A 27,371-nucleotide genomic window follows, 5' to 3' on the forward strand; every position below is an offset into this window, starting at 1 on the left:
TTTATTAAAGCACCTTTTTTTAACAACACGATATCAGAATGAAATTTTTGGATGTTCCTAAGTAGTTAGATTCTGATAAGCTTTCATATATAATTTACTTTAAAATTAAAATTACCAGAAAATATTTTGTTTATCATTAAGGCCATAGAGATGTTAATAAAATTCCCTCACAATTTAAAAAGTATTTCCATCAGTAGGCTTTAGGATATGATAAATTAAATCTGAAAATGTTATTATCCTTAATCCCATAATTGTTTCTTCCTGTGCATAAATGGCTGATGACGCTGAGGATGCGTTTGCTGTTTGTTTTGTTTTAATTTTCTCGATTCTTTTTTTTCGCCTGACTTTTTCCCTTTTTCCGCAGCCACTCCCCCACTTGCCAGGGTTCTTGCTTTTTTTTCGTTATTTGAAAAACTCTTCAGCTGGTGAATTGTAGCCATGTTTTTATTGTTGTTGAGTTTGGTTTAGTTTGTGCCGCTCTAAGCGGTGGCAGCCACCAGTTAGCAGGCATTACCAGTAGCCAGTATCTGTTTACATTCGCCCACTTGGCCGTGTGGAGCGGGAAACGCATTTGACATTTCATCTGATGACTGTCTGAAATCGCCGCTGATGATTTGATGCGTTTGCAGTGTGTGCGTGTGACGGGAGGTTGGGGGGGTTTTCGGATTGGGAGTAGGGGGGCTTTGGGGGGACTGCAACAATGCCCTGAAATTTGCATTGTTAGCAAAACACTACACAGCGAAATGAACGGGCCAAAGTGCCCGACAAACGCACCCACACGCACACTTGACAAGTCGCCAAACCAAACCAAACCCAACCAATCCTAACCCAACCGAACCGAACCGAAACCAATCCTAAACCAGAGAATCCCCCGCATGGGCATGCCCCCCAGCTTTTACTTCCGCTTTTAATTAAAAATAAAAAATATGTACACTCAGGCATAGAAAAAAAAGAGGATTTGCAACCAAACCAAACAATAACCTGCCGCAGCAGGCCAACAAAAATGGATGAGGGAAAAAATTTTCACAATTATTTGCGTACAAAAAGGCTGCAAAAAAAAAGAAGCCAGAGAGAGAAATTGAAAAACCACATTGCATCGGGGTGGTCCTGCAGGCAGCTATTTGCATATGCGTATCTCACAGATACGCACTTCGGACGGGGAGTAGCTGTGAAGGGTCCTGGGCAGGATAACTGGATGGCAGGACAGCAGCAGAGGCTCTTAATTTGTCTGCAAATGCAGCAAACTAATGAAAATTACGCAATTTGAAAAAATGGAAAAAGTTTTTGAACAGGTCGCTGGGAGAAAGGGGTCGAAAAGTAGGGGATGAGATTAATGAGAAGGTACAGCAGGTAAATGGGTGGGAAAACAACTCATATATGTTCGGCTTGATATATTGGCAAATGCACTTCCCTGTCATAACAAAATAAATGATCCGACTTCATATTAGATCTTATTTTGAATATATCAGAAAAATCAATAAACAAAATAATGGTAATGAAAATAAAAACGAAAATAGAAACTAATGCCTGTCAAATTTTAATTGGAATTATAAAGATACATTGTATTATCAAGTCGATGATTTTCGGGTTAAGTTCAGATCAACAAAATACCAGCAGACTTTTTAAAGACAATGCCCCATTGCGGAATCACAAATATTTAAAAGGTCCTGCGAATCAAGCTTTATACTTTTAATTAGAAAATTCGAAAGGGATTTCTCCCTTATAGATTAGAATTGTTTAATAATTTTTTTTGGTGGGTTCTTATAAATTCTAAAAATATATTCATAATTGAAAGGCCTTTACGATTTCGTAATAGATTTTTCTATTAAGCCAATATGACCCGCGAATGAACTCTTAGTTTGCCACCTCGACCAGCAGGGTAAACCAAACTAGAACTCTCCATTTCTCGTGCATTAGCAAACAGGACGATGCAAACACATCCTTCCTGGGCGCCGGCAGACTCAAATCGAATTAAAACAAACACTTTTAGTTGATTTTTTTCACATCAATTTCACGGAGCCAGCAACTGCAATAGACAGCCCGAAGCCACAAGAGCGGAGACTAATCTAAATAAGCTTAATAATTACCTGAATAAAATATAAAAACAGGGGGGAACTGAATCGAAATGAATCGCAGCCACATAGTTCCCAGCCAACAAACATAGCTGGCAGCCCATTTAAAATGCGTTTGTGTAATTGATGATGTACAAAAGTCGCGATGATGCCTCATTAAAATGCACTTAATTAAAATGCAATGGCAAAATCAACAGCAAGTGCAACTGCAACTGGTGGAGCGTTTAAGACGAAATCCAGTTTGCTTTTCGATAGAAAAAGTTGGAGACGAAAAAAACCCGAAGACAGGCCAAAGAGTCGAGCAACAAGACGGCAAAACACCAAGAATGAAGAGTGTCGCATCTGATGAATATGGAACTTGCAACTGACTTTGACTTTGGCTCTTGTTCCTTTGCAACTATTTCGATGCGTTGCAGAAATTGCTGCACGAATCCGTCGGAGCCACATCCACATCTATAGTACGTCCAGCTAACCGAACCAACCCAAGCTGGTCGGCAAAAAATGTCATAAATAAATTGCTTAGCAACATTCACTGACGCGCCAAATAAAATCCCATAAATGATCGAATGCGATTTTTAGTCTATGCAGCAACGGCGGTGGCGACAAAATGAAAAACAGAGGGAACAACAGCAACTTTAGAACAAACTAAACAAACAAACTACTGAGCCGGTGTGTTTAACAAAGATTTTGAATACCCTTTTAATTTTAGTTTAATATAGGTACTAAATACTAAATATTTAATACACATATAATATTTGTATATGTTTTTTAAACTTTTCTTTCTTTCTGTTAAATCCAAGTTACTTTTTTAAATTTGGTTTAAAAATTCATTTGATTTATAAATAAAAATATATTCCTATTTATTATTAAAAATGTCTGAAAAAATCGTAAGACTCTAAATGTTGTTAGGATGTTACTATTTTGTTCGATAAATAAATTTTATTTACGCCCAGAGATTGAAATTAATTATTGTCTTAGATTTTTTTTAAGGCCCACTGTTCGTCAGATGTATTTTCTTAAAAATTTTGGCTAATTTGTATACGTCTTGCAGGCATGGGTAAACATTTGTATACTTAAGTGTCTTTACTTAAACTTGCAGAACTTGGATGTTCTCATAAAAATAAAATAAAATTAATGATATAAAATAAAACAAAAAAGTATAAATCATCGAAGTCTTTAAAAAAACGCACATATAAGAAACGTACACGATCTCTGGTAATTTAAATAAATATATTTGGTTACAAATCTTCAAAAAATAACTTAAAGATTGGGATCTCTTTGAAATTCCGGTACCAAAAAGGGATAGACTAATCAAAGCTTAGCTGTTATAGCCAACTTTGCAATAGAGTAGGCCAGATAGGCGTTGTGTAGACAACGTTGTGATGTGACTTTTTCCAGCCGCCAAGTGAGCAGCCAACTTCTTGTTGCGACTTTTTTAAGAATTTCAAATGTTTTTCCTGGTAAATTAACTAAAAATGCGCTGAAAACGCTTGCAACACAGCAGCAGCGATCTCGACTTTGGCTTGGAGGCAACCGTTTTTGTGTCGCTATCGGCAGATGTGGACGAAAAAAAAAATGAGAAAAAGAAAAACAGATAGACCAGAATCTGGAGAAGAACAGCCGAACGCAGCAATTTCCTATTTTACCAAAGTGGTCGCAGCAGAAGCAGAAGCAGCAGCAGCGAGTCCGCGTCATTAATGTGGCTTTTAAATGCGTTTTTCATCGCACGAGGGGAAAATCGGTGGAAATTGGAGACGGCGACAATTGGGCGAGGAGGTGGAAAAGGCGGTGGACGAGGACGGAGCCAAGTCAAGTGTGCACCTTAATTATGTGCGGCTCTTGAGAGTATTGGCTGATTTTGTAATTAGGTTTTCATTAGAACTGGCCCACAACTATGGGTAGTCCAACTTGTTTTGTGTATGCCTACCAGATATTACAAGATACATGGCATTCCGCTCGCGGAGTTCATAACTTCCCGGCTAATTTGTTGCAGGTCACCTGACCCCCACACACATGGAGTGGTTCCTCCTCGGGCTGATTGAGTTATACCCGTAGCAGTGCCCATACCCATACCCCTTACACCTTGCCGTACATATGTAAACAACCAGTAGCCAAGTGTTTGGCCAACACGGGCAATAAGACAAGGCTAACGACTGCCGGCACCACAGTACCACCCATCGAAGAGCCCCACGAGCCCCACACGAGCCACACTCGCAGTCGAGACTCCCAGCCACAATCAAAGTGAAAGATACGGCTAAAGAGCCAGCGTCTGCATTTGTCTTGGCCACGATGGGATGAGGATGAGGATCAGCCGGTGTACAGCTAAAGCTCTTTAGCCGAGCCGACTTGAGCATCCATTGAGCCAAAGAACTGCTAAGCCGTACACTGTGAAAATTAGTTTTAAATCGGTATTGCTTATTACAATATAATATGTCTGCCTATTTGTAGATACCAAAGGGTTATGTGATAACAGTTCTCTATAGATATAGATACTTTGGAATTCAATCAATTATAATAGCAATAATATCATAAAACAAGGATCTATAATTTACATCTGTGTTTTAATAATATATCTTAAGCCACTCAAGTACATTAGTATTATAAAGGTATTAACTTGACTTGGTTTGTAGGAATTTAAAAATACTATTCTTAAATCATGAAATACACTACTTATATAAATATAGCATCAATTTTGCTTGTAAAAGTTATTATATTTATTATAAATTCATTGGGTTTGTAAGATATTGTATAATATTTAAGTTATACTTATAATCAGTCTTAGGTTATTAACATATTTGATATACATATTAACAAATAAGTAAGAAATTAACCGAAGTTACATTTAATAAGGCTTATACATTTTTATTTTATTAATTATAAATAAGTTTAATGACTCAAAGAGGACATACTTAATAACATTATCTTAATTTCAGTAGTCCTTTCTTCAGTGTAATTCCCATGTGCGGCACTTTCTTTGGCCGTGGATTATGCAGACAGAATCCAAGAGGAGGCTGGAGTATGGAGTATGGAGTGTGGGGTATGGGCTGTTGGATGATGATGATGCTGCCAGTGGAGTCGTGGATAGAAGGCGGCTCTGTTCACGTCTCGCAACTGCATTTTGATTTATCCACGCGCTGCTCCTGCCGTTGCTGTTGTTGCTGCTGGCGCTTCGCCTTCTGCTCGTGATTAGCGTGGCGTTTCAGAAGGTGTGTCCCAAACACAGACAGCCATAAAGCCATATAGCCAGAGCCACTGGGCCGCCATTGAGCCACCTTGAAGCCACCATTGAACCACCTAGCACGAGCACCTGAAGTAGCCAAATGCTGGCGAAGGATTCGCCGGCAGCCAGCATGAATGAATGAGACGAGATGTGGAGCCACCGCCACTTGGCGATGGCATCAATGAAATCGAATGGCGGGGATCGGAATGTGTGCCAGCCAAGATCAAATGCTCTTTCGATGGCCAATCCCACGGGCAGGTAATTAGCCCAGACCACACAGGCTGGAATTTACATATTAGGCGGGCTTTTAGCTGCCAAAGAAGCCGCAAGATGGAGAAAAACTAATAAAAAATATATAAAAAGTCATGACGTTATACAAAACAAATAAAATACAACAGGAACACAACTAGTAACAAATAAAACTATCCATTATGTTATATAATATATTATTATTAATATTTAACAAGCTAAACAGCTTCAAGAATGGAATGTTTGAGAGTCTCTGTAAGAATCCAAATAAAAACCAATGACCTAAATGAACCATTAACTATGGTGTTCAATGGTTTTACAGGGTTAGAGATGTGAAGAACAGCTTAATCACATAAACAACCATTAATGACCACTCTGGGCTAAATATTTGTATTGGCATAACCTTCAGAGCGGTTAAAGCACTCAAGAAAATATTCGCACACCCTAGAAAGAGTCCAATAAAAGGTTTCATTAGTTAGAGAGAATCTAAATACATTTTAAAGATTTTCTTTACATATTAAAAACACCTAACAGATAATTTCTAAAAATATCTCAAAAGACTATAAAAATATAACTCTTAACTTTATAATAACTAATTTAAAGCCTCTTTCTTTTATAGGGTATTTTATTTTCCCTTCTCTTCTTAACAAATGACACTCTCTAGGCCTCTTCTTTGGATACTTTTTGTAATAATGTTCTATAAAAATGCAAAAATTATGAAAATTATCTTGCTGTTTTTGTCTCTCTCGACCGTCTTCCCTCTCTGTTACCCAGCCCCAACGGTTTGCATTTCGTGGTAACTGGTTTTTGTGTGCTGTATTTTAGCTATTTTTGGCGCATTTCGTTTTGATTCCTGTTCTGTCCTCCGCCGTGGGACGCGTCAATGAACCTTTAAGCCGAATGCATTCGAGAATAACTACCGCATTTCAGGGAGTTGGGCTGAGTTGAGTTTCGTTGTCCGGCCGCGACACATGTCTATGAATTCTAATTATTCGCCGAGACAGCGGCAAAAATATGCAAATTCTCATTTTGTCTAATACCTTAAGCGGCCGATCATAAAAGCCAATCAAATTCCCTGACATTTCCTGAGTGTCAATCACTGGCCATAGGTATTCACTGGATACAGCTGAGAATACTCTTTTTTTTGCGTTGGAAGCCTTTGCCCGTGAGGAATATTTCCTCCCAAGTTCGAAAAACCACAAATCTCGAGTGCACCAAAGGTAATCACTCCTCTGATGATGATGATGATGATGATGGGGACAGGGACGATGAAGAGACGCTTTTTTCGCAGCTTTGGGCCCAACAACCCGTTCCGATCGATTCACTGACCACGGCCAAGGAGCCGCCAGTTGGCCACTGCCAGTGGGCAATCAAAAAATGTGTGGCAAAATCAGCGCTGAAATACTTTTTTAATGAACCTCTTCCTTTGCAGCAGCCACTCAACAATTTGGCGACACGAAATCAAAGTCATTGCATCAGTGGATGGGATGGTTTGAAATGGTATGGGATGTGCTTAGTTGGGTTGGGCCACAAAATGGGTTGGAACCGATCCTCAAGACAAAATGCGTTTTATAATTGCACACGCACTTTTTGTACTTTGGCAAAAATTAGAAGCAACGCCAGCGCCACACTCTTAAAAAAGAAAAAACAATATTAATACTTGATTAAAAATGAAAGACATACAAAAATCAGGAATGTTCTTTAATGGACTAATATGTTGAACGCAAAGATGTCATACAATGGAGATCACCTTTAAAGTGCAACTAAAAACACAGGAATTGATTCTTGATTAAGAGAGTTGCAATAAAATCACTAGCATATCGAAATTCCCTAAAAAAGGTATCTACAAGTATTCAATAAAATATTCTAATGCGGAAGTCCTTCGATCTGTTTTTTTCATTGCTTACTGTTAGACACATTCGTAAGTGATTTCATAACCCAAATGATGGCACCCAATATTTAAAAAAAATTCCATCTTTATATGAATAAATTATTAAATTATTTCAGCTTTAGATATTTATCTATTGTTCAGTGATGAGCGTTTATAACTTCGGTTGAGATAACCATTTTTTTTAGTGCATCGAGTACCTAGAACTGAATGAACATTAAAGCTCAAATCGCGCATCATGTTGCCATGTCAGCGGACGGAGGCAGGCGGCCAAGTTAATGACATTGCTGCAACTGGCCAGCTGAACAACAAAAAAAGAGCCTGGCGACAACTTTGGCCAAAGACGTAGTCAGAAAGCAAGAAAGGCAGCATTAACAACGGCAACAAGAACAACAGGCAGCCGGCGTTGATGAGCAAAAAGTGGACATTTTGATTTTAGAAAAATATATAGAGAACCACTTTTTTGTGCCTGCGGTTTTGGTTTTATTTCATTTGTTGTCGCACATCCACATTCATGTCGCTTGCCTCCATCTGAGTGGCTTCATAGTTGGCCAATAGCAGCAGCAAATGCAGCAGCAGCTGTCGCCTGTTGCCCGTTGGCCAATACATATATGAATTGAAAAAGCTGGCTAAAATATGTCCAACCCGCCTGGCTAAAAGAACTTTGTCAGCCTGCCAGTTTTTTTGTCCAGCGAGCGATAGCCAAAAATTTACGAGTGCCAAGTGCTATGGACAAAAAAAAAGCAAAAACATGGGTTCTTAAGGATCTGAGTTATGAAGGGGCATGTAAGGTGACTTTGGATCAGCAATCAGAATAATAATTCCATCATTTCTATCCGACGAAAAATAAAAACGCTAAGCTAGGTATTATTTCTTTACCTCCAATAAACAAGTTTTATAAAAATATTTAGGGGTTTTGAATAAAAGTTTTAAATGTCAATATAGGTTCCTAAAAGTATGCAGTGAATAAAGGACAGTCGTCTTTTGATTTAATTCCGTGTACTTTCAAGTTATAAAGAAATTGTTGCATACTTTCAGACACCTACAATTACATATATTTTTTCTGTTAAAATAAAAAATAGTTTATATTTATACTCATAAAATGTAATCAAAAAGTAATTTTTATACGGTCTTGTGATCTTTTTTTTAAAATTTGTGTATGGTTATGGTTAAAAAAGCCTTTAAAACTTACTTATCCTGTCCCATTCCTTACAATATTTAGCATTTAACCTAATTACAAATTTAAACCCAGTTGCATACACAAAATTGGTAAATATCGCTGATGTGAACCATTTTAAACGCTTTGCGTGTCAGCGGACCACTGGCGATGTCATGCAAAACCTGGCCATTAACAAATCGGGGGATGTCCATATATCTCCCTGGTGGGCCATATGAATATTCCGAAAACGCCAAATGCAATTGGCAGTCATCAGCATAAAGCGATGAGCGGTGAAGGACTGAGACAAGCGCCTAATTAAAAATCCAATTGAATGTTTCCTTTTGGCGCTGCCGTTGACGGTTTTTAAAACGGATGAAAAGAAGTTGAGTCTCGGTTTGTATTCGAAATGCAGCCTTAATTAAATATAATTTACAATTCGCCGGCGGTCATAACTTTCCAACAAAAGGCCGTGACAGCAAAGGCAGTTTCGTTGGTCGGAGGGGCGGTGGGCGGCGTAGGATGTGAACAAGGAGGGGGCGTGGCGCCTACAGGCCATGAAAATGTTTCGACCAAAACAACAAAAGAGCATGTTTCGAGGCAATAATGGACGATGTACTAATGTCATTCTATGGTCTCGGCCAACGACAGCAACATCAGCGGAATTTTTTCGTCCGAAATTATCATAAATTTGTCGTTGGCCGTTTCGATGTTGTGGCTGCATAGAAAAGGTTAACATGGTTTTTTGTATTTTTTGTATATTTTTTTAACCGCGTTTTAGCTTAGCCCGGATTGGCTAAGCTCTTTTCAAATATGCGCGGCCACCAAAAAAAAGGGGCCAAAACGAAAAGCGCTGAAATTTACGGCTAACAGGGCAAAGCAACTAATTCCAGAATTCGTCACACGCTAAAATTCTGACTTTTGGTAAAAAAAAGTAAAAAAAAAAAGAATAAAGAAAAAACCACCTGAATAAATGTATCTCTTCAAAATGGAAATATTTTAAAGTAGCTTAAAAGTCCCTAAAGGATTCAATTTGGTAAAATGTTTTAAATTTTTATAAAGCTATAACGATTGTCTTAAATATCTTTTGTAATAGTACATTAGCAACCATTTTCATCCTTCAGATACACTTAATTTCCAACCTTTGATAACGATTTGGTTAAGTGACTTAGCTTGCCAGATTTGCTGTTCCTTTGACTAAATTATCTCCCACTGAGAATCTTTATATCTGCCTCGGGGATCTCCGAGCCATTCAATGCTGCTGCCGTCCCTTATTTTTTGCTTAATTATAAATGCAAAGTTCTCTGTCTTTTTTCGAGCTACATTTTTTTGCCATCGCATTTTTCGGTTTGTTTTGGGCCAGAAACATTTTTCGTTTGGCCCTGAGTGACAGGGCTTTGTGCCCAGCTGGGGAAATGAATTTTACTTTTCGGCCGGCAGGAAGTGCCCCAAGGCGAGTGGCTCAAAAAAAAAAAAAAGGAGAAAGGAGAAGGACTTCTTGGGAAATGGGAATGGAAATGGGAATCTTTTAAATGCAATTTAAGGCTGAGCACGGTGCAGCAGTGCGGCAGAATGAGTCGCTAGAGTTATATGCATTGTGCGGCAATGGGAATGGAAAATATGATTATAATTATAAATATTGCATAAGCAGCACAAACTCACGCACTCAGGAGAAGAAGAAGAACAAGAAAGCCAGGAGTGGGAAAACCTCACGCAGGACGTGTGACGCATGCGAGCACAAAAACAAAAACGCACAACGAAAAGTGCGTAAGTTGTGCCGCAGAATTGCATATAATGGTCGAAGTATATATACAAAACCCCCCCCCCCCCCCCCCCCTCATTCACAATATATATACATATACCTATACTTCGAATGGGGGGGAAAAATTATACAGAAATGCGAATGCAATTTTCGAGGCCTGCAGCACTCTCTCTCGCTGTCTTAGCCAACTCCTTCTCATGGCGAAAAAAAAAAGTTTTGCGGCGGATGGTATGCCCCAACCAAAACACCCCAGTTCCCCCCATCTCTCCGGTAAAAATAAACCCCGGCTGATGCATAGCGGTCGCTTTGTTGGCTGGGGGCAGATCAATATCCTTTTATGCGTTTACACATGCATTATGCATGCAGACTTCAACCAACCCACCCAAAACCACCCAAACCCAAACCCCAAAGCCAAACCCCAAACCCTCTGCTGCTTAGAAAAATTACAAAAACAGCAGCACCGGCAGTAGCAGGGCTAAAAAGAAATGGCCAAACAGAACATCATGCGTAAGTGCCGGCGAACCCGGGGGCGTATACGCAATATTTGCTTTCAATTGCAGCTGGTTGGCCAATCGCAAAAAGAGTAGCTCGAAATAAAAAAAAAAAATGGAAAATAATCGTGGAAAAACCCAATGCAAATGGTCATCAAATTAGCCAACATCAATCGAAGTATGGACTGGGGTTAGGGGAAACAGATATTTATTTTAGAATATATATTCATCGGCATATCGAGCAGTGCGTCGAGTGTTTTCCGCCTGACTTTCAGCTCGAGTCCTATTTGCTTTAGTTTTTCCATTTGGCCCGATTGGTCGGTTAGTTGCGAAAACTTATTCGTGCGTTCATTTGCGGGCAAAAGGCCTTTGAAGGACCTCAATCGGTTTGGAATTTGAAAATGGCCGAAGGCTATTATCCACTTATGAGTTGCAGGCTTATGGAATTTGAAGGATGTACATATAATGAATAATTATAACAGCAGCGGATTTTATTAAGCTCATTGAGCAGATCAATAGGCTACTGTTTGTTCAAATCTATTAATTCGAACTGGGGGTACTTGTGTTTTAATTACATATATATTCAAATTATATTTTTAAAATATGGATGGAATGGAATATGAATATTTATTTTAATAAAATTGTTTTTTCTGTTCCTCTAAAATATATATTTGTAAAAACCCTCCACTGACAGATGCTTTTTAGAGAATAGGAGACCATCTGCTAAACACTTCTCCCCACATAGTCTGCATAATTAGCACCCTTGCAATGCTCGAAAAAAACAATTCAAGCTCTAATTGTGCAAGCCATTTACACGCCGAAAGTTAATTTCGCATAAGCTGAAATGGCTCACCATCCAGCAACCCACACCCCGCTGGCCCTCACATTTGGCTCACATTTTGCGACCTACAACAACAGAAAGCTTGTTAACAATGAAAACAACTTGGCCAGCACACTGGCACTCGCACTCGCACTCGCACACTCTCCAGCAGGGCGAAATACTGTATGGCTTCCTGTGGCAGGCTGTCAGGCATTGAGGCATTGAGGCAGGCTGAGCCGAGCTGAGGCAACCAGTCCGTGGCAGCAGCGGAGGCAAAGGCAGCAGCAGCAACATCGGCAACAACAGAAGCAACCACCGCACACAGGGAGAAAATATCTTTACAGATCGAGGATTAAATGGTATACTTTGGAGAAAAATTTAACAAAAAAAATAATTAAATTATAATTTAGTTTTTCTTAGGATATAATAGTATTAACAACCATAAATATATTTTATAAATGCAAATAAAAATTTCTTGGTAAGTAACCTCCAAAATGATATAGTACATTAGAATATACTGTCTTAAAATAATTTTAAATTAAATAACCTTGCACAAAAGCCAACATTTTACAATTAATAAGTATTATTAAACATAACACAAAATCTCAAGGTAAGAAACCTACTAAATAATACTGCTTAATATAATATACTGTTTAAATAAATAAAATAGCCAAGCATAGAACCCAAAATTGTACATGTTTTAATTTTTTATTTTTTTTATTTGAATGTTGAACTCAAGACAACTTCGGAACTTAGAACACACATTAGTAAACAATTTTTTCTTAATTTGAAAGTAATAACACAAAGTTCTATATAAATGATTGCGATTAAAGACAATATTCATTTATTTTTTTTAGATTAAATACCATTAAATTGTCATAATTTTCTCGCTGTGCAGCAACAGCAATACCTTTGACGCAATGTCAAACACCTGCTGCCAATGTTAACGCCAAACACGAAAAAAACACTCACACACACAGGACGCACACAAGGCAACTAAAAAGCCAAAGAGTAGGAGACCAACAACAATAAAAGCAACAAATACAAAATAAAATACAAATACAAAAACAATAACAATAGCAGCAAAACGGCAACAACAACTCAAATTGTCCGCCTGTGCGTTTGTTCTTCGGCTGGTTAGGCAACAAATTCTGCGCAAAAAGTGCAATGAACTTTGGCCAGAGCGATGAATTGGGGGAATCCCTGGGGAAAGGGTTAAGGGCGGGGGCGGGGTAGTAGCGGAAAAGTCACAGGCTTAGCCAATGTGTAAATAAATGCCTATATGTGCGCCTTGGAAAGGAGTGAGTGGCATTGAGAGTGCCGGCTGAAGAACCAATTCATTGAGTCCAGCCACAAGAGATATCAAATGCCCAAAATGCCAGCAGAAAAAGTATCTCGAAGCATAGGCATGGTAAAAAAAAGGTCAGAGAATAGCTATGATATACATGTTTATCACTCAATATAATATTTAATTAAGAGGTGTAGAAAAAAATGATAACTTAATAGTAAAGGAATATTTCAATATAAAACATCTATCTTTTAAATAAAGAAATTTATAGATCAATAATAAATAACACTCCAAAAATTAAGATTTATTAAATTACTAATTTTATTAATAGATTGCTAACCTTTCTTTTGTATTTTATTATTGATTGTAATTAAATCCCATTCGTAACCCTTACAAAACGTTAAATGGACTGTAAACTCTAGATGGTACAGAACATGCATACATACTTCCCTCAAGAGCTATTATGAACTTTTTTCGCATGCTAAAAAAAAACAATGTCAAAAGGAATTAATTCCCAATTCATCAAGTTTCGAAGCCAAAGGAACTTACAAAAAAAAACAGGCTAAAAAGAAATGCAAATAAAGAGAGTGCAAAGTAAAAATGCAAACCAAGAGGCCCAGAGACCAAGGGGCCGAAAAGACCAACAGACCCAAAGACGGACACCAGCCGAGTAGACGCTGAAAATAAAGTCAACTTGAAATGCGCCGCCAGTTGACGTTGTGTTGTTGTTGTTGTTGTTGGTGTCTCCTACCCTTGGAAGCGCCTACTCCAAAACCTAAGCCTAAGCCACTCCACACTATGCGATGCCACACCACTCCATACCATACTATACCACACCATACCATACCATACCATGCCATACCACCATACCACTTGGATCTGCTCGACTCAACTCCATGGTCGCTGTCAGTTTTCGTCGGCGGAGCCAAGTAACCAGCCGAAAGCAGATGATGAAGCCCTCAAAGTCAGTTACAATAGCACCAACAACCAGATACGAACTACCAACAACCAGCAACAAGGCGACATCGGTTTAGGCCTTTGAAAGCACTACACCATGGACATGGCCGCCGAGATATGTGCCTACAGTCGGAACTGACTAAGTAGAACTGGGATAGCCAGAATATTTTATATAATGTTATTTAGGGTAAGAATTATTGATGTGGGATTATTCTTTCGTTGATCTTTAAATAGTAGGGACTTTCAAAGACGTTACCATATCAAAGTTAAAAGAACAAATATTACAAAGTGACTAAAAGCCATTGAAATTTATAAAAGTGCTTACATATTTTTGGAAAAGACATATAAATACTTATAGTTTTTAAAAGTCCTAACAATATAGTAGCTTTGGTTGAAATTCTGACTAGGCCATACATTTAACTGATTGTTGAAATTAAAGTTATGTATACATAAAGCATTTTCCAATTTAAGTAGTTAATATTTGTATCTTAAAATACATATAAATAATATTAACTTTTTTTCTATAGATTAAAGATAGGGAAAGTTCAAGGACTTTGTAATATAAGTTACCGAAGTCCGACTGTTGATATCCAGGCCAGGCCAAAGCAGGCGACACATGTGCACATATTTTTCTTGCTGGATCTTTTTTTTACCGTCTGTACTCTTTCTTTTATTTTTGTTTTTCCCATGTAGTTAAAGCGCAAATGTTCTCAAATTACCCATATGCAAAATGAGCGTGGGGAGGGGTACTTGGAAGTAGGGAGCAAAGGCAGAAGATTGGTCTACTGGTTCCGACCCGGCTTCGTTTGCCATTTCGGTTGCGCCTCATATTTCGTCTATGAAAGCTTTGGGCCTCCGCCGCTCTGGTCTTCTGTCTGCAACCAACTGACTTTGCCTCAAGACGCCACCAATCCGAACTAGACCTCCTGCTGCTGCCCCTTTCACAGCAGATTCTGTGGTAAGTTGGCGTTGACTTGTGGATCTTCGTCGGTGACAATTGAAAGGCAGCGGAATCAAAGCAGAGCAGAAGCCATCAAGGCGTACGATTTCATAGAATAGAAAAAAGAGCTGATTTGGCAAACAGAACTAGATGAAAATATATTTTTAAGGGCTAAAAAACGGGCAAAGGAAGCAAATATGACGAAATTCAAAGATGGTAAAGTTGAAAAATCATAATAAAGAAAATTCTGCTTAAAGCTCTGGAAGAAATCCTTATAGAATATACTTATCACTTTGAAATTCTACAAATCATTTTTTTTACACTATGAGTTACCATTAAGTAAAGAAGTGTTCGATTGAGATTTGATACGTCCATAGCACTCGAGAAACGAATAGGTTCATTGGCCGTTTATCGATATCTTGAAAAAGTGCAGAACTGAGCCGCTGTTTGCTGTTTTATTTGTTTAACGATCGTTGTTTATGTTGTGCCCTACGCGGGCTGTCCGGCCCCCAAAACCCCCGAGTGACACCCCTTAACCCCCGAGTGGCTTAACCCACACTTGCCAAACATGCGACACATGGAGAAGGCTGCCCAAACGTCGTTTCCTCAGTGCCATAAAGTGCTCACTTATTGCTTTTTATGCGCTTTTGATATGTGCCCATGTATTTGTGAGTGCGAATGCATTTGCCATTGCACTTTTCGTCACAGTTTTCGTCAGTCAGTCAAGTCAGTTTGTCAACCAGCCATTCATTCATTCATTCACTCAGTTCGTCTTTTGTGCGTTCCCATAAATGCCATATACTCCGTGTGCGAAAGAGACAGCGGGGGGCAGTGAAGAAAGAGAAGGACATATGGGCGAAGAAAGAGAGGGAGGTAGTGAGGGTGCTTAACTCGCCGCAACTTCATTTCGTGAATGCACAATGGGCGACTGACTGCCTAACTAACCTACGACAACCGAATATTCGCCATTCCATTTGGCCAAGTTCAATGAACCGAACCTTTGGTTGAATAAACTTCCCACACACACACATGCATACACTCACTGGCACGCACACACACGCATTGCGAATCGGTGACGCGTCGAAGCGCACAAAAAGAAAATAAACAACAAAAAAACAGCAGAAACAAAAGCCAAAAACAACCAAAAGAGTGGAGATAGAATGTCTTTTAGTAGGGATGGTCAGGGTTATATTTCCGTACCATTATACAATATCCAAGGATCTTGAAGATAGTTCTGAGCATACTGATTCCTAGCCTTAAATGAACTCTTCAAAAAGGTGTCTAAAAGTATGCTAGAATTTTGAAAGTACTATGGAATCCTGCTGAAATACTAAGTTATTTTTTCACTGGATATATTACATTTAAATATTGTATCTATAATTTTTTTAACCACCTTGTTAAGGAATTAATGATTATATGTTATCTATATATAAAACTCTTTTTAAAATTTAAAGAAATAATCTATTTTCAAAAATAGTATGCCTAGATCACTCTAGTTTTTACCACATATCATCATTAAAGTGTAGGTTTTTTCTACGAAATGATATTGCCTTAAGTAACCCTAAATTATTTGTAAGAAAAATCGGAACCTGGTATTGTTTAGAAATAATACCATGCATGTATAGTAGAGTATACATTTATGGGTTTCACTGAGTATGGTTAAGAATTTTTAACGACTAATTCTGTTTGTACTAAATGTGCCCCTTACATCTGAACAACGGACGGTAAGCAAATAATACCCATCATAAACCCAAATTTACGAGCATAATAAATGGCACATTTGGGCAAATGGAATACCCCTACTGCCATCACATTTGGGGGCGCGATGTTTGCTACTTAAATGATATGCCATCGCGGTATTGGTGTGTGCAAATTGATTGTGCGGCTGTATGGGTCTGGTTCGCCAACTTCTTCACAGACACAGACACTTTCTGGTGTTTATCGAATGGCTGATTTCCCCTCTCACATTATTTTTATATTTTTTGCCTTTTTGACTCTTCCAATTTGTCTAATTTTCAATGACGTCGCCGTCGTCATCGACGCTCAGTCGATGCAATGAAGTAAAAACAAATTAGTTGAACTCCGAACGCTGATGGGAATATGTATGCATGTACATGGTATACCCAGATACGGAGATACGTACAGATACGAATGCTGGGTAAGATACTCAGATACTCAGATCCGGAATACATATGCTGCAAGTGATATGGCAGCCAGCGAGCAAATCGAATTTACCAGCTGCTGGCGAAATAATTCAATAATTCGCGCTGGCTAAGCCCCGGATCCCCGGATCCCCAGATCCAGATCCCCAGCCACGGCCAGATGCAAAACCCAGAACCGCAATGCTCTCTCACCATCCTCTTCCGCATAGATACATATATGTATCCACACTAAGCTGTGAAGACACAAATGAAATTTAATTTCAGCATGCAGTTTGATGGGGCAAATGGAGCAAGAACCCAACTAACCCGTAGCCAACCAACGAAAATAACTGCAAGATATATTAATAAAGCAAAAATTCATATATGAAATTTTAATATGCAAACGAGCAAAAAGCAGAGGGCAAAAAAAAAATTAAATAGGGAAGACCAGCAGAAAAATACCCATGCGCCAGGCGAGATGAAGTTGCTAGACGGAGTTGGAGAATCGCAAAGTATCGAAGCATGTAAATCGAATGGCTGGCTTGGGTTCGGGGAAGTAAGCCGAAAGACAGACGGAAAAACGAAAAAAAAAAAGCGAAAAACTAGACAAGACAGCCATGTGGACGGTTTTTGGCCAGACATTGGAAAAAATTGTGCATATTATCGTAAGGAGGGTGAGATTAAAAATGGGAATGGATTCTCGCATACGAGGGCGAAGACAACTTCAAGCGGAAAGTTGTGTAGTGGATGAGTTGAAATGGCACAAGTCGCCAAGTTCTAAGCACATTCGGTTCGACTTGAAGAACTCTTCGAAACTTTTCAACGCGACATGGAGGATTCTACTTAAACATAATGCCGTAATCTCCATTCATGCTCTTTCAATGGAATCATTGGATTTGAAACTCACGCGAAAATAGACCACTCGCATTACGTATACGCAGTGTGGCACTCGAATGGCATGCTGGCATGGCGGCATGCAACAAGCCAAAAATACAACCGTTGCAAAGTGTGCCTGCCTCTGGTGCCACACTTTCGCAGCCAATGTCAATGCCACCACCTCACCACCAGCATCACCGCCACGCCACCATCGCCGCCGCCAGAGGATGCAATGCCACACAAATCCGAGTCCAACTCCAGTGCCCGGCATCGCCCCAATGCCACAGATAAAAGTGCACAGGGAGAAATGTTTCTGTAGAATATTTTTCGAGTTTTTCAAAATACAATTCAGATTGGATAGAATAAAGATTAAAATAATAATTAAGTATTTTGAATTGATCATTCATTTCTAAATATAGTTAAGATTAAAAATATATTATTTTCGTATAAAATAGCTGAAATTCCAAAAAAAAAATTTTTAATTTTTTTTTAATTTACTTTAATTATTATTTTATTGTACAAAAAATACGGAGATTGCTTAGAATTTGTTAAGGCAGCAAGTTTAATCATAGATTCAAGCATTCAATAAAGTAAAAATCCATTTTCCAGAAAAAATTATTCAAAAGGTATGAAACCTACAATCATTTTGATGACCAAGGATGTTTTTTTTTGTTTGTCTGTGGTGTTGCTATTAGAATGATTATATTTCCAAATAATACTCAAAGTTTAGACCAAATTTACCCAAGAAAAAAATCTACGGATTATCCTTTTTAGATACAATATTTTGCTTGCAATTATACAACGTATATTTTTCCCAGTGCACCGCCAACAGGCAACAGGCAGCTGGTGGCACGCGGCCAGAGCCGGGAAATGCAGTCTGGCAGGCGGCACGTTTCGTTTCGTTACCATGCTGATGCTGCTGCTGATGCCAAAAATAACAACCGAGGGGCATGGGAGCCGGGCCAGACGGACTGGGACAGGAAAGGCCACGGCCATGGCCACGAATGGACGCCGTTTTGGGCGTTTTGTTTGGCCAAAAACTGCAGCCAGAAAGGGGGGTGTGGAGGAGGAAGGAAGGAAGAAGGGGTCTTCCCCACACAGTGAAGGTCGAAAAGTGGCAACACAGAATTTCATTAGACCGGCAGACGGAGTGCAATGCAAATGGCCAACAGCCAGAGGATGCGCTAGGCCAGAAAACAAGCATCGAAAGCGAAAGCCGCTTGGATTTTGGCCGGGACTCTGTGGGTCCAGGTCCAGGTCCCATTTGAGTGCCAGTACCCAGGCAGTGTAATCATGTAATCGGGTCTATCATTGCTGGTTATGTAAGTGGCTCTAACTGCAATTAGGGAGTGGCTGCCATGAACGGGACAATCAACTTGTCAACGCAAATTACGGCGACAAATTAGACAGCTGTCATGGAATTTTCACGAAGAGTGGGTGCCAAAACATGGAGTTCTGTTCCTGGGCGGCGGGTCAAGGGTTGATAGTTAAATGCCATTAATTGCAGTGACTATCTGGGAAGTTTTGTTGGGTTTTTCTTCTGGCATTACATTCCCTGGCAGTTGTGCGTAATGGAATTAAACCAATAATCGTGAAAAGTTTTCGCGATAAGAATACTGCGTTATTGCGACGATAGCTTTGTTTGAAGGAATTTTCAGAAACTATTATGTTTGTTTTCCAAGAATTTGCTAAAATAGGAGGAAGGGAAATCGGTTTCCAAATAAAACGAGTATTTCCAGAAAATGATAAGAAAGCATTAAGTCAAAAAGATTAGAGTTACCTTATTATGAGGTCAATGTGTTAAATCGATGATTTTATTGCCTTACACTGTAAATATTTATAAGCAACAACTATAAACATAACTTGAATTAATGGTAATTAAAAAATGTTCCTACTTATTTAAGTATTTCAAAATTATTCATAAATGCGGATCCCGAAATATGTTTCTAGTGATTTTTAGAAAATAAAGATTGCATCTTTTTGGAATACCAAGTTTTCATACATAATAGTTATCGAAAAAAATATCTTCCTAACTAAAAATAAGTTTTCAAAAGGACATCTTTGTAGATAACATCGATGGTAAAGATGATTTAGATATATATCATTGTGACATCATGCTTTTAAAATCATAAAATCCAAATAATACGTTTTCAAGAATTCTTTCTTAGTTCCCAAGCCCTTAGAAGTCTTAGGAACAATCAAACTGCCTATTTGAAAAGAAGCCAACGTCAACTTTGGGATCTGGCATCTGCAGCTACTTACTCGTCCGAGTCAGGGGCTACTTAACCCTAAGAGCACAACTGTACCCCAAAAAGAACAAAGCCAGCTAAATGAAGGGCATAGAAAAATGAAGCAAAGTACACACAAAAAAATGGCAAAAATGGAGAAAAAATGTGAGAAAAAAAATAATGGTAAAAAACGAAACATGCACATTCATACGCTAAAAAGTTTGCCCACTCGACGACAGACGTCAGTGGCGAAAGAGACGGGGATAGCGGGTGTGAAAGAGAGCGGCAATGCAACTTGGGCACACGTAGTAGACATTTGTGGAAAGGTTTCGGAGGAGCTGTACAAAAAAAACAAAAAAATGATATAGGGGGTACAAGGGGGATCCCGTGTGATGTGATGTACATGGGAGCATAGAGCATGTAGACAACCGGCAACAATAACGGCATTTTCGATGCACAGAGGCGACGTTGACGAAAAGGACGCCCAGGAAAAGTGGGTGGGTTTTGGGATATGGTTTTTTTTATGGAGGGGTTTGGGAAGTTTTGCTCGTCGACGACGAGTTGCCAACAGCCACTTGACACTTCCGTCGTCACATGAATGGAGCCGTAAAAATGCGACGCTTCTGCATTCGTTTCATTTTCGTACTCCCCTTTTTTTTAGGTTTTTACTTTTTTTCGGGGGGTGCGGCACTTTTATATTTGGCTAGAAAGTAAAACACAAAAAAAAAGTGCAGAAATGAAGCAAATACATTCATGCATAATTTTTATGGCACTTTGAGTGATAGGGGAGGTGCCACGGCCCCGACATCCATTTGGGATGCCAAAACGTTTTGGGAACACGCTCTCCAACACGACTTCCTTTTCCCTATACGTTTTTTTTTATTTCTTTTTTTGGTGCATTCAGTTAAATGGAAAACTCCACAGGGAGTTGGCGAATCCAAGGCGAGTCATTAACGCAGCAACAAAGTGATGATTAGTTGAGGGTGGCGCCGAGTTCTGGCCTCCTGCGGTTCAATGTACGCCCAAAAGCAAATAGGCGGTGGGCAAACAGATAGTGCAGTCGGGCTAACATGTGTTGGCCAGGCCAAGAAAGCCAAGGTAGGTCAGGAAGTGGGAGTGCGAGTGAGAATGGGAATGGAAATGGGCCAAGCCATGATGTTTTCGCGCACAACTCACAAAAAAGGCCTATGCGAGTACAGTAAAAATTCGGTAATTGGAAAATATGGACTTTAAAATTTAAATAATAAAAAAATAAGAGGAAGAAGATTATATTATACTATATTATACTGCATTAAACAAGACAAGATAGAATGTATTTAAATTCCATCATTTAAAAGATAAAATTTTTTTAAGTTTTTAATACAATTTATTTTTAGTTCTTTATAAATACAATATGATTTACGAAAAGTTAAGAAGTGCTCACAAGTGAAATTATTATTTTTTATTAATTTAACTTTAGGATCAAAGTACCAACAAGTTTTTTGTAAATTTATTTTTTGATCTCGGTATTAAAATAGTCATATGAACAGGTAAATGTTCATTTTAGCGAGAGTTCAAATCCTATAGGAAATTGTGTGATTTTAATTCACATTAATTTTTACCAACTGGATGTGATTGCCTTGTAGTTAGTTCAGAATAAAAAGCGATCAATTATTTTTACACCTCCTAAAAAATAATTTAATTCAACGTTCCTTCCCCCTAAAGTACTGAGCAACTTCCGAGTGCTACCTGTACTTTTATTGAGGCGGGTGTTGATGGTTCGGCTTCTGGACATGGACATGGATCTGACTCCGAATCGGCTACTGGTGGCCACTTGCTCAGCGTTGCATGCGGAGTGGCACGCACTTGAAGGGATCTCCCCTTGGACAGAGGCAAACATAAACACTCCCCAAACCGAAGGTGCAGACAACTCCCAGGCCGAAGAGGAGTGTTCTTGGGCACCTATTTTTTTTTTGTTTCTTTTTTTGGTTATGATTGACTGAGTTCTGTTGAAACTTTGGCGTCTGCTGGCACGCATGAAATATAATTTTCGAGTAACGAAAAGAAAACCCCTTTGAAAAGGGGGGTTTACAATTAGCACTTTTTCGTACTTGCTGCTTCGAGTGGTTCCAGTTGCCCTGATAAGCTGCAGACAGCAATTGCCTTGAGCGAGGCGCTTGAACTCCCCGGCGATCTGGCCCTCTCTTTCTGGACACATCTGGCCCTCTCTTTCTCTTAGTCACCGTGCGGTGGCAATTTCTAGCAGCAAATAGTTTCACGACCTAAAAGTGACAAGCCCCCCTTCGTATTCCGCCGGGAGTTTCTTTTTTTGACGATAACAAAGTTTGCCAACTCGAAAAAAAACGGTCATAAAATGAAAAAGTAAAGCCCAAAAGCAAAGCCTATTTACGCACCATGTGTGCGAGTCGCCAGAACTCCACTGAACTGCCACCCAGTGCATTATAAGATAAACATTTGTTTTTACTTTTTCATTTGGCAAATAACATAAAAGCGTTGAACTCGCTCGCAGACTATATAGCGGAAAATTCGCTTATGGGATCGAGAACGCAGATATAGGCATTAATAAAGTGTGAGACAGAGGAGACCATTTAAGGCGCTACAATAATCCGAACTTAGTGTTAAGAAAACTTTGAAAACTTAGGGGGGAAATCAATTTACTTGGGCGACCCGAAGCTATCAAATATTAAGAACCATTTTCTTGAGACCAATAAATGTCGTTGTACTAAGGATGAAAAATAATAGGAATATATAAAAGAAAATCTTTGGCACATGATCACTTTATAAAGAATTAAAATCTGAATAGATAATGTGCATACATACAACTACATTTCCTTCGCAGAAGTAATAGAAATTTCAGAAAAAGTCCACATCAAGAGGGATTATGTAATCAATAGAAGCATTTCCCAGTCGAATCACTAGAACAGTTATTAGAACGATTATAGCCCATATACCACGCATGATATTCCTATCGAAACCTTACCGTAGAACGCACTTCCACGAAATCGAAATAATCACGAGTTTCCGTCGAGTTAAAGTCAAAACAAAGAAAAAATCCCAACGTCAGTCATTCGTTCGGTCAATCAGTCGGTCGGTCGATCGGTCAGTCATCCAGTCAATCAGTCAGTCATTCAGTCGGTCGAGCGAACGGCTCAAGTGCTGAAAAGTTTATTGCACTGCAAGCGTCTGACTTTTGCTAAGGCAAATATTGTTTAATAACATTTTTAAAAATACAATTTACTGATTAAATGGGCAACGACGACGGCCGACGTCGACGAACGAACGTTGGCACAATGGCGGTCCTACCCCAAGACGAAATTATTTGAGCTCTGTTGTTTTGATGGGGCCCCATATAAACCGATGGGGGAGAGCAATAAACAGGGGCAGACTAAAGTCTGACGGCCAAGCCCATCGGCAGTCGAATATTCAAGGCTTCGTTCACCGAGGACATCATTTCCATCACTATCACGAGCATGAGCGTGGTCCGCAAGGAGTCCCTCATCAGCATCATCATCTGCGCCTCCAAGCGATCCCCCTTGCTCCAAATCAGATGCTCATTGTTTAATGCCTCCTGCAAGGAACAGCCCATGTATCCGTAAGGGTATAGCAATTGCACGGCTAGGCGCCAGATTAGGATGCAGAACATGCTGGGCCTGGAAGCCGAGGAATTGGGAGTTACTTGCCGGAGATCAGATTGTGCCACGTTCTTAACTTACGGCATGATCGAGGATGTTTCGTAGATTCAACCTGTCCTTGGTTTTAGTAATTTTGCTTAACTCAAGTGAGATTAAAAACGCTTTTCCTGGCCTATATGTCAAAAAAAGTGAGTCTTAACTGTCAAAAAAAAGTATGCACGCAATCCATAAGGGAAGAAAACCCAATTCGAACACGGAACCGATAAAACCGATTCCATAACACTAGTTCACAAAAACACATTTTTTTCGAGTTCAGCTTTAAGACTAATATGATTGTATGTTCTAATATTTCTAGGCTAATATGTTCTTTCTGTACACGATGGTATCATTAAAAAATTTGCCATAGAATCCTTCTTGAGATATTCGCGAAAAACATGTTTTTATGTTTATTGATTAAAGAGGTAATATCACAGAACCCAATTATCTAACCGTTTGGAAGTTGACGCAATCTGGAAGTAGATAGATGTACTTTACCGAGGACATATCACTTGTATGTACTTACCAAAAAAGTTACCAAAATTTAAATTTTCTAGCCTTTTTTTAAAACATAGGCTTCTTTTGAGTTTTATCACCTAAAAAAAATTGTATAAATTATTTTCGTCAAGTAAAACAAATGAAAAGTGTGTCCTTTAAATGTTGAGACCAACTTTGCAAAAATCGGTGACAAATCTAAAGCGCTATGGCTGCTATAGTAAAATTATTAAATTTCATTTCTTCACATTTTGATTATAATCATTGATCTCTTTACCGGTAAGGTGTACGGTTCCAGTACTGTCTTTTGGATAAAAATTTTATAAATACAAATTTTCAATTTTCTTGTCGATGGATATATAATTTACATTGAGCAAACCCCTACCCTTCCCCAAAATTTTGATTTTTTTTCTTTGTAGAATACCAAATTAGTTTTAATTCTTATCATTTTCAAAACATTGAAATCAATTATACTTGACTTTACATCCGTGAGTGCACTGGCACACAAAATGTACTGTAAAATGGTCGGTGTCTCTGCTATGGTAGCAACTAAAAGCTTTCAAACGTTTCAAAGCTCTTTAAATCGTTCAATAACGCTCACAGCCCACTCCAAAAAGTGAGATAACGCCCATGGGCGGCATTAAGTAGAAAATCATAAAAGGTTTTTGTTTTTAATATGAAACTTACCTTCTTAACTTGTTTAATTATAAAGATGCTAAAGTTAAAAAATGGGATTCACAGCCCCCTTTACGGGACGAGTGTTCATAATCTCCTCATCCCTTTAAATAAAGCAGCGTGGACCAAGGACCACAAAAGACATCATCGGAAGTAGTGTTCATAATGATTCCATCCAGGGCCTGAAATGCGTCTACGTAAGACAGGTTTTGGAGCTGCTTGCCCAGTTGACCGTGCTTGCACCAACCACTGGCCCATGGCCGCCCGCACCGGCGGATCAGTAGAGTGTGACGAGATCCAGCGAACACCCTCAGCGGTGCACAGTCATCGTTGCTCTCTGCCCCTTGGGAGCAGCCACATTCGGGCAGATCTTGCAACTGGGGCAGCGGATATACAGTGGGCTCTTTTAGGAAGCCACCGGGTTTCATCACACGCATTCCCAGTTGGCCGGTGCAGTTGAGGCCCCAGGTGTAGAGGTCTCCGAAGGCGGATATGGCCGCACTGTGCCAACCACCGGCAGCAATTTGAGTTATCTGCAAGACACTTGAATGTATGACAGCCAAGATAAGTGGACAAGACAAATATATACCTTGATCCCCGCCAGCGCCTCCAGCAATTGCGGCGTCTCCTCCACTTTCAGTACGGCCTGACCCAACTGTCCGCGCCTGTTAAAAATGACACAAATGTGCAGAAATCGTTATAAATTAAAATAGAAACTCGAAAGATTTTGGCTATGAAAATGTGAATGCCCTTGCAAAAAAATCTAATACTTGTTGGAATTGGAATAGTAGTTTGAATAGTATTCCTAAATAAAAGGTAATATATAGTATAGGGAATAGAGAATATTATATAAGGTATGTAGTACTTTTTGCTTATTAAGTTCCCCCTGTTTTTCACATACTTCCGTTAAACCTAACAGCCCTTTCTGCATAGGCACTTTTGCACAGCCAAGTGCATTCATGGCCTTTACTTACAGTCCGTTTCCCCAGGTGAACACGTCACCGTTGACATTGAGGAGTACGGCGTGTTCATGGCCACATTGGAGCTGCTTCACTCGAAACTGTCGCTCGGAAAACTGGTGCAGGCAGCTGGGAATGCTGTACACGGAGTTTTCCGAGCTAATCGCAACGTTTATATGCGATCCACAGGCAATATGCTCTATGATCGGCGACTGAGGCGCCTTGGGTGCCCCAAAGATAGAGCGCTTTGTTCCCTGATTGGATCGGGGTGGAGCTTCTAGTCTAACCACTAGTAGTTCCGCTTGCAGTTTCGGTTGCACTCTGTAAAGTTGACCGCTATGGAGTAGCACCAGGCAGTGGGTATCGCCAGCGGCCAGTGCCTTAATGTCCCCCGTTGCCTCGAGGGTCACGCACTCGTTTGGGCCATCATCCAAGAGCCCACGCAGCCACAACTTCCGGCCAAAAGCGAGGGCCGCATACCGCCAGGCGATCGAAATCGTGCACTGGTTTTGGGTCGAGACTTGCGCATTAATTTCTGTAATTAAGGCAGGACTGAATTAGTAAGCGTACGGTGAAAACTCTGCAAGTGATATTAATGTTCTACCTTTCTGACCCGTCTTCTTAAGTATGCTCTATTCTGTTCTCAACTATATTCTAAGCAACATAGGCTTTTACAATTTGAATCAGCCGTCTATAGTATATAGTATGTACTAGATATAGTGATATGCAGTGCTTAAGTTAATTAAAAATGTCGTAGGCTTTCGCTTACAACTTTATCAGTACAAATTAAAATACAGTCTCACTTCTATACACAAACCCAAACTTTGGGTTATACATTTTGTTACAATCCTATTGTTAAAAAAAAATTGTAGGCTTAAAATTATTGAAATGTATTGTATTGTATGTATGAAAAGTATTGAAATATTGTTTGGTTAGCTTAAACTCAACCAAATATATTATTACATTATAATGAAAATTTAAAAATTATAATTTTTGTGGAACTTGTATGCAGAAGTTATAACATTTTCAAAATATATTTTTAAACATGGGGTTCAAGGCTGAGGTTTGTAGATTAATAGATCATGCGAAGATATCCGTGGGTTCTGAACCATATTCAAAACCCTCTAAAGAAAAATAAAAAAAGAGAGTATAGTGGGGGTCTTCTGTGTTTCAGATAAATGTTCTAAGTTGTACAGAAATGTCGGAACAACTAGGGGGTTTCCACTGTAGGAACTACATAAGTGATCGTCGGCTTTGTTGCCGGTTACAAACCGCTGAAGCCGGCTGCGCAGTCGACGTCGCCGCTCGCACATTCATGCTGGCCAAATGCGTTGAAGCCCGTAAAAAGCAGGGGCATCTTCTTCCCGTTCCCGTTACAATTCCGATTCCGATGCCGCTCCCCCACCCGCCACCGCCTGCGCCCCTCTCTTTCGCTCCTTTGCAGCGGGGCAGCGGTTGCTCGGCGACGTACTGTTGTTGCTGCCGG

General features: G+C 39.4%; 2 protein-coding genes across 2 annotated transcripts; both read right to left on the reverse strand.

The window, feature by feature from the left end:
* Positions 1-5,850: 5,850 nt before the first annotated feature.
* LOC119559883 (RCC1 domain-containing protein 1) lies at positions 5,851-27,355 on the reverse strand. Its single transcript, XM_037873020.1, has 5 exons — positions 27,158-27,355; positions 25,901-26,420; positions 25,516-25,591; positions 24,939-25,459; positions 5,851-5,985 (listed from the first exon to the last, which is right to left on the reverse strand). The coding sequence occupies exons 1-4, from the start codon at positions 27,240-27,242 to the stop codon at positions 25,025-25,027; spliced, it is 1,116 nt and encodes a 371-aa protein (XP_037728948.1). The 5' UTR covers positions 27,243-27,355; the 3' UTR covers positions 5,851-5,985; positions 24,939-25,024.
* On the reverse strand, positions 23,325-23,919 carry LOC119559885. Its single transcript, XM_037873022.1, has 2 exons — positions 23,802-23,919; positions 23,325-23,738 (listed from the first exon to the last, which is right to left on the reverse strand). Exons 1-2 carry the CDS (start codon positions 23,804-23,806, stop codon positions 23,474-23,476), a joined length of 270 nt encoding a protein of 89 aa, XP_037728950.1. The 5' UTR covers positions 23,807-23,919; the 3' UTR covers positions 23,325-23,473.
* Positions 27,356-27,371: the final 16 nt, after the last annotated feature.

The sequence above is a fragment of the Drosophila subpulchrella genome, unplaced genomic scaffold (assembly GCF_014743375.2).
Source record: "Drosophila subpulchrella strain 33 F10 #4 breed RU33 unplaced genomic scaffold, RU_Dsub_v1.1 Primary Assembly Seq354, whole genome shotgun sequence".
Taxonomy (NCBI): domain Eukaryota; kingdom Metazoa; phylum Arthropoda; class Insecta; order Diptera; family Drosophilidae; genus Drosophila; species Drosophila subpulchrella.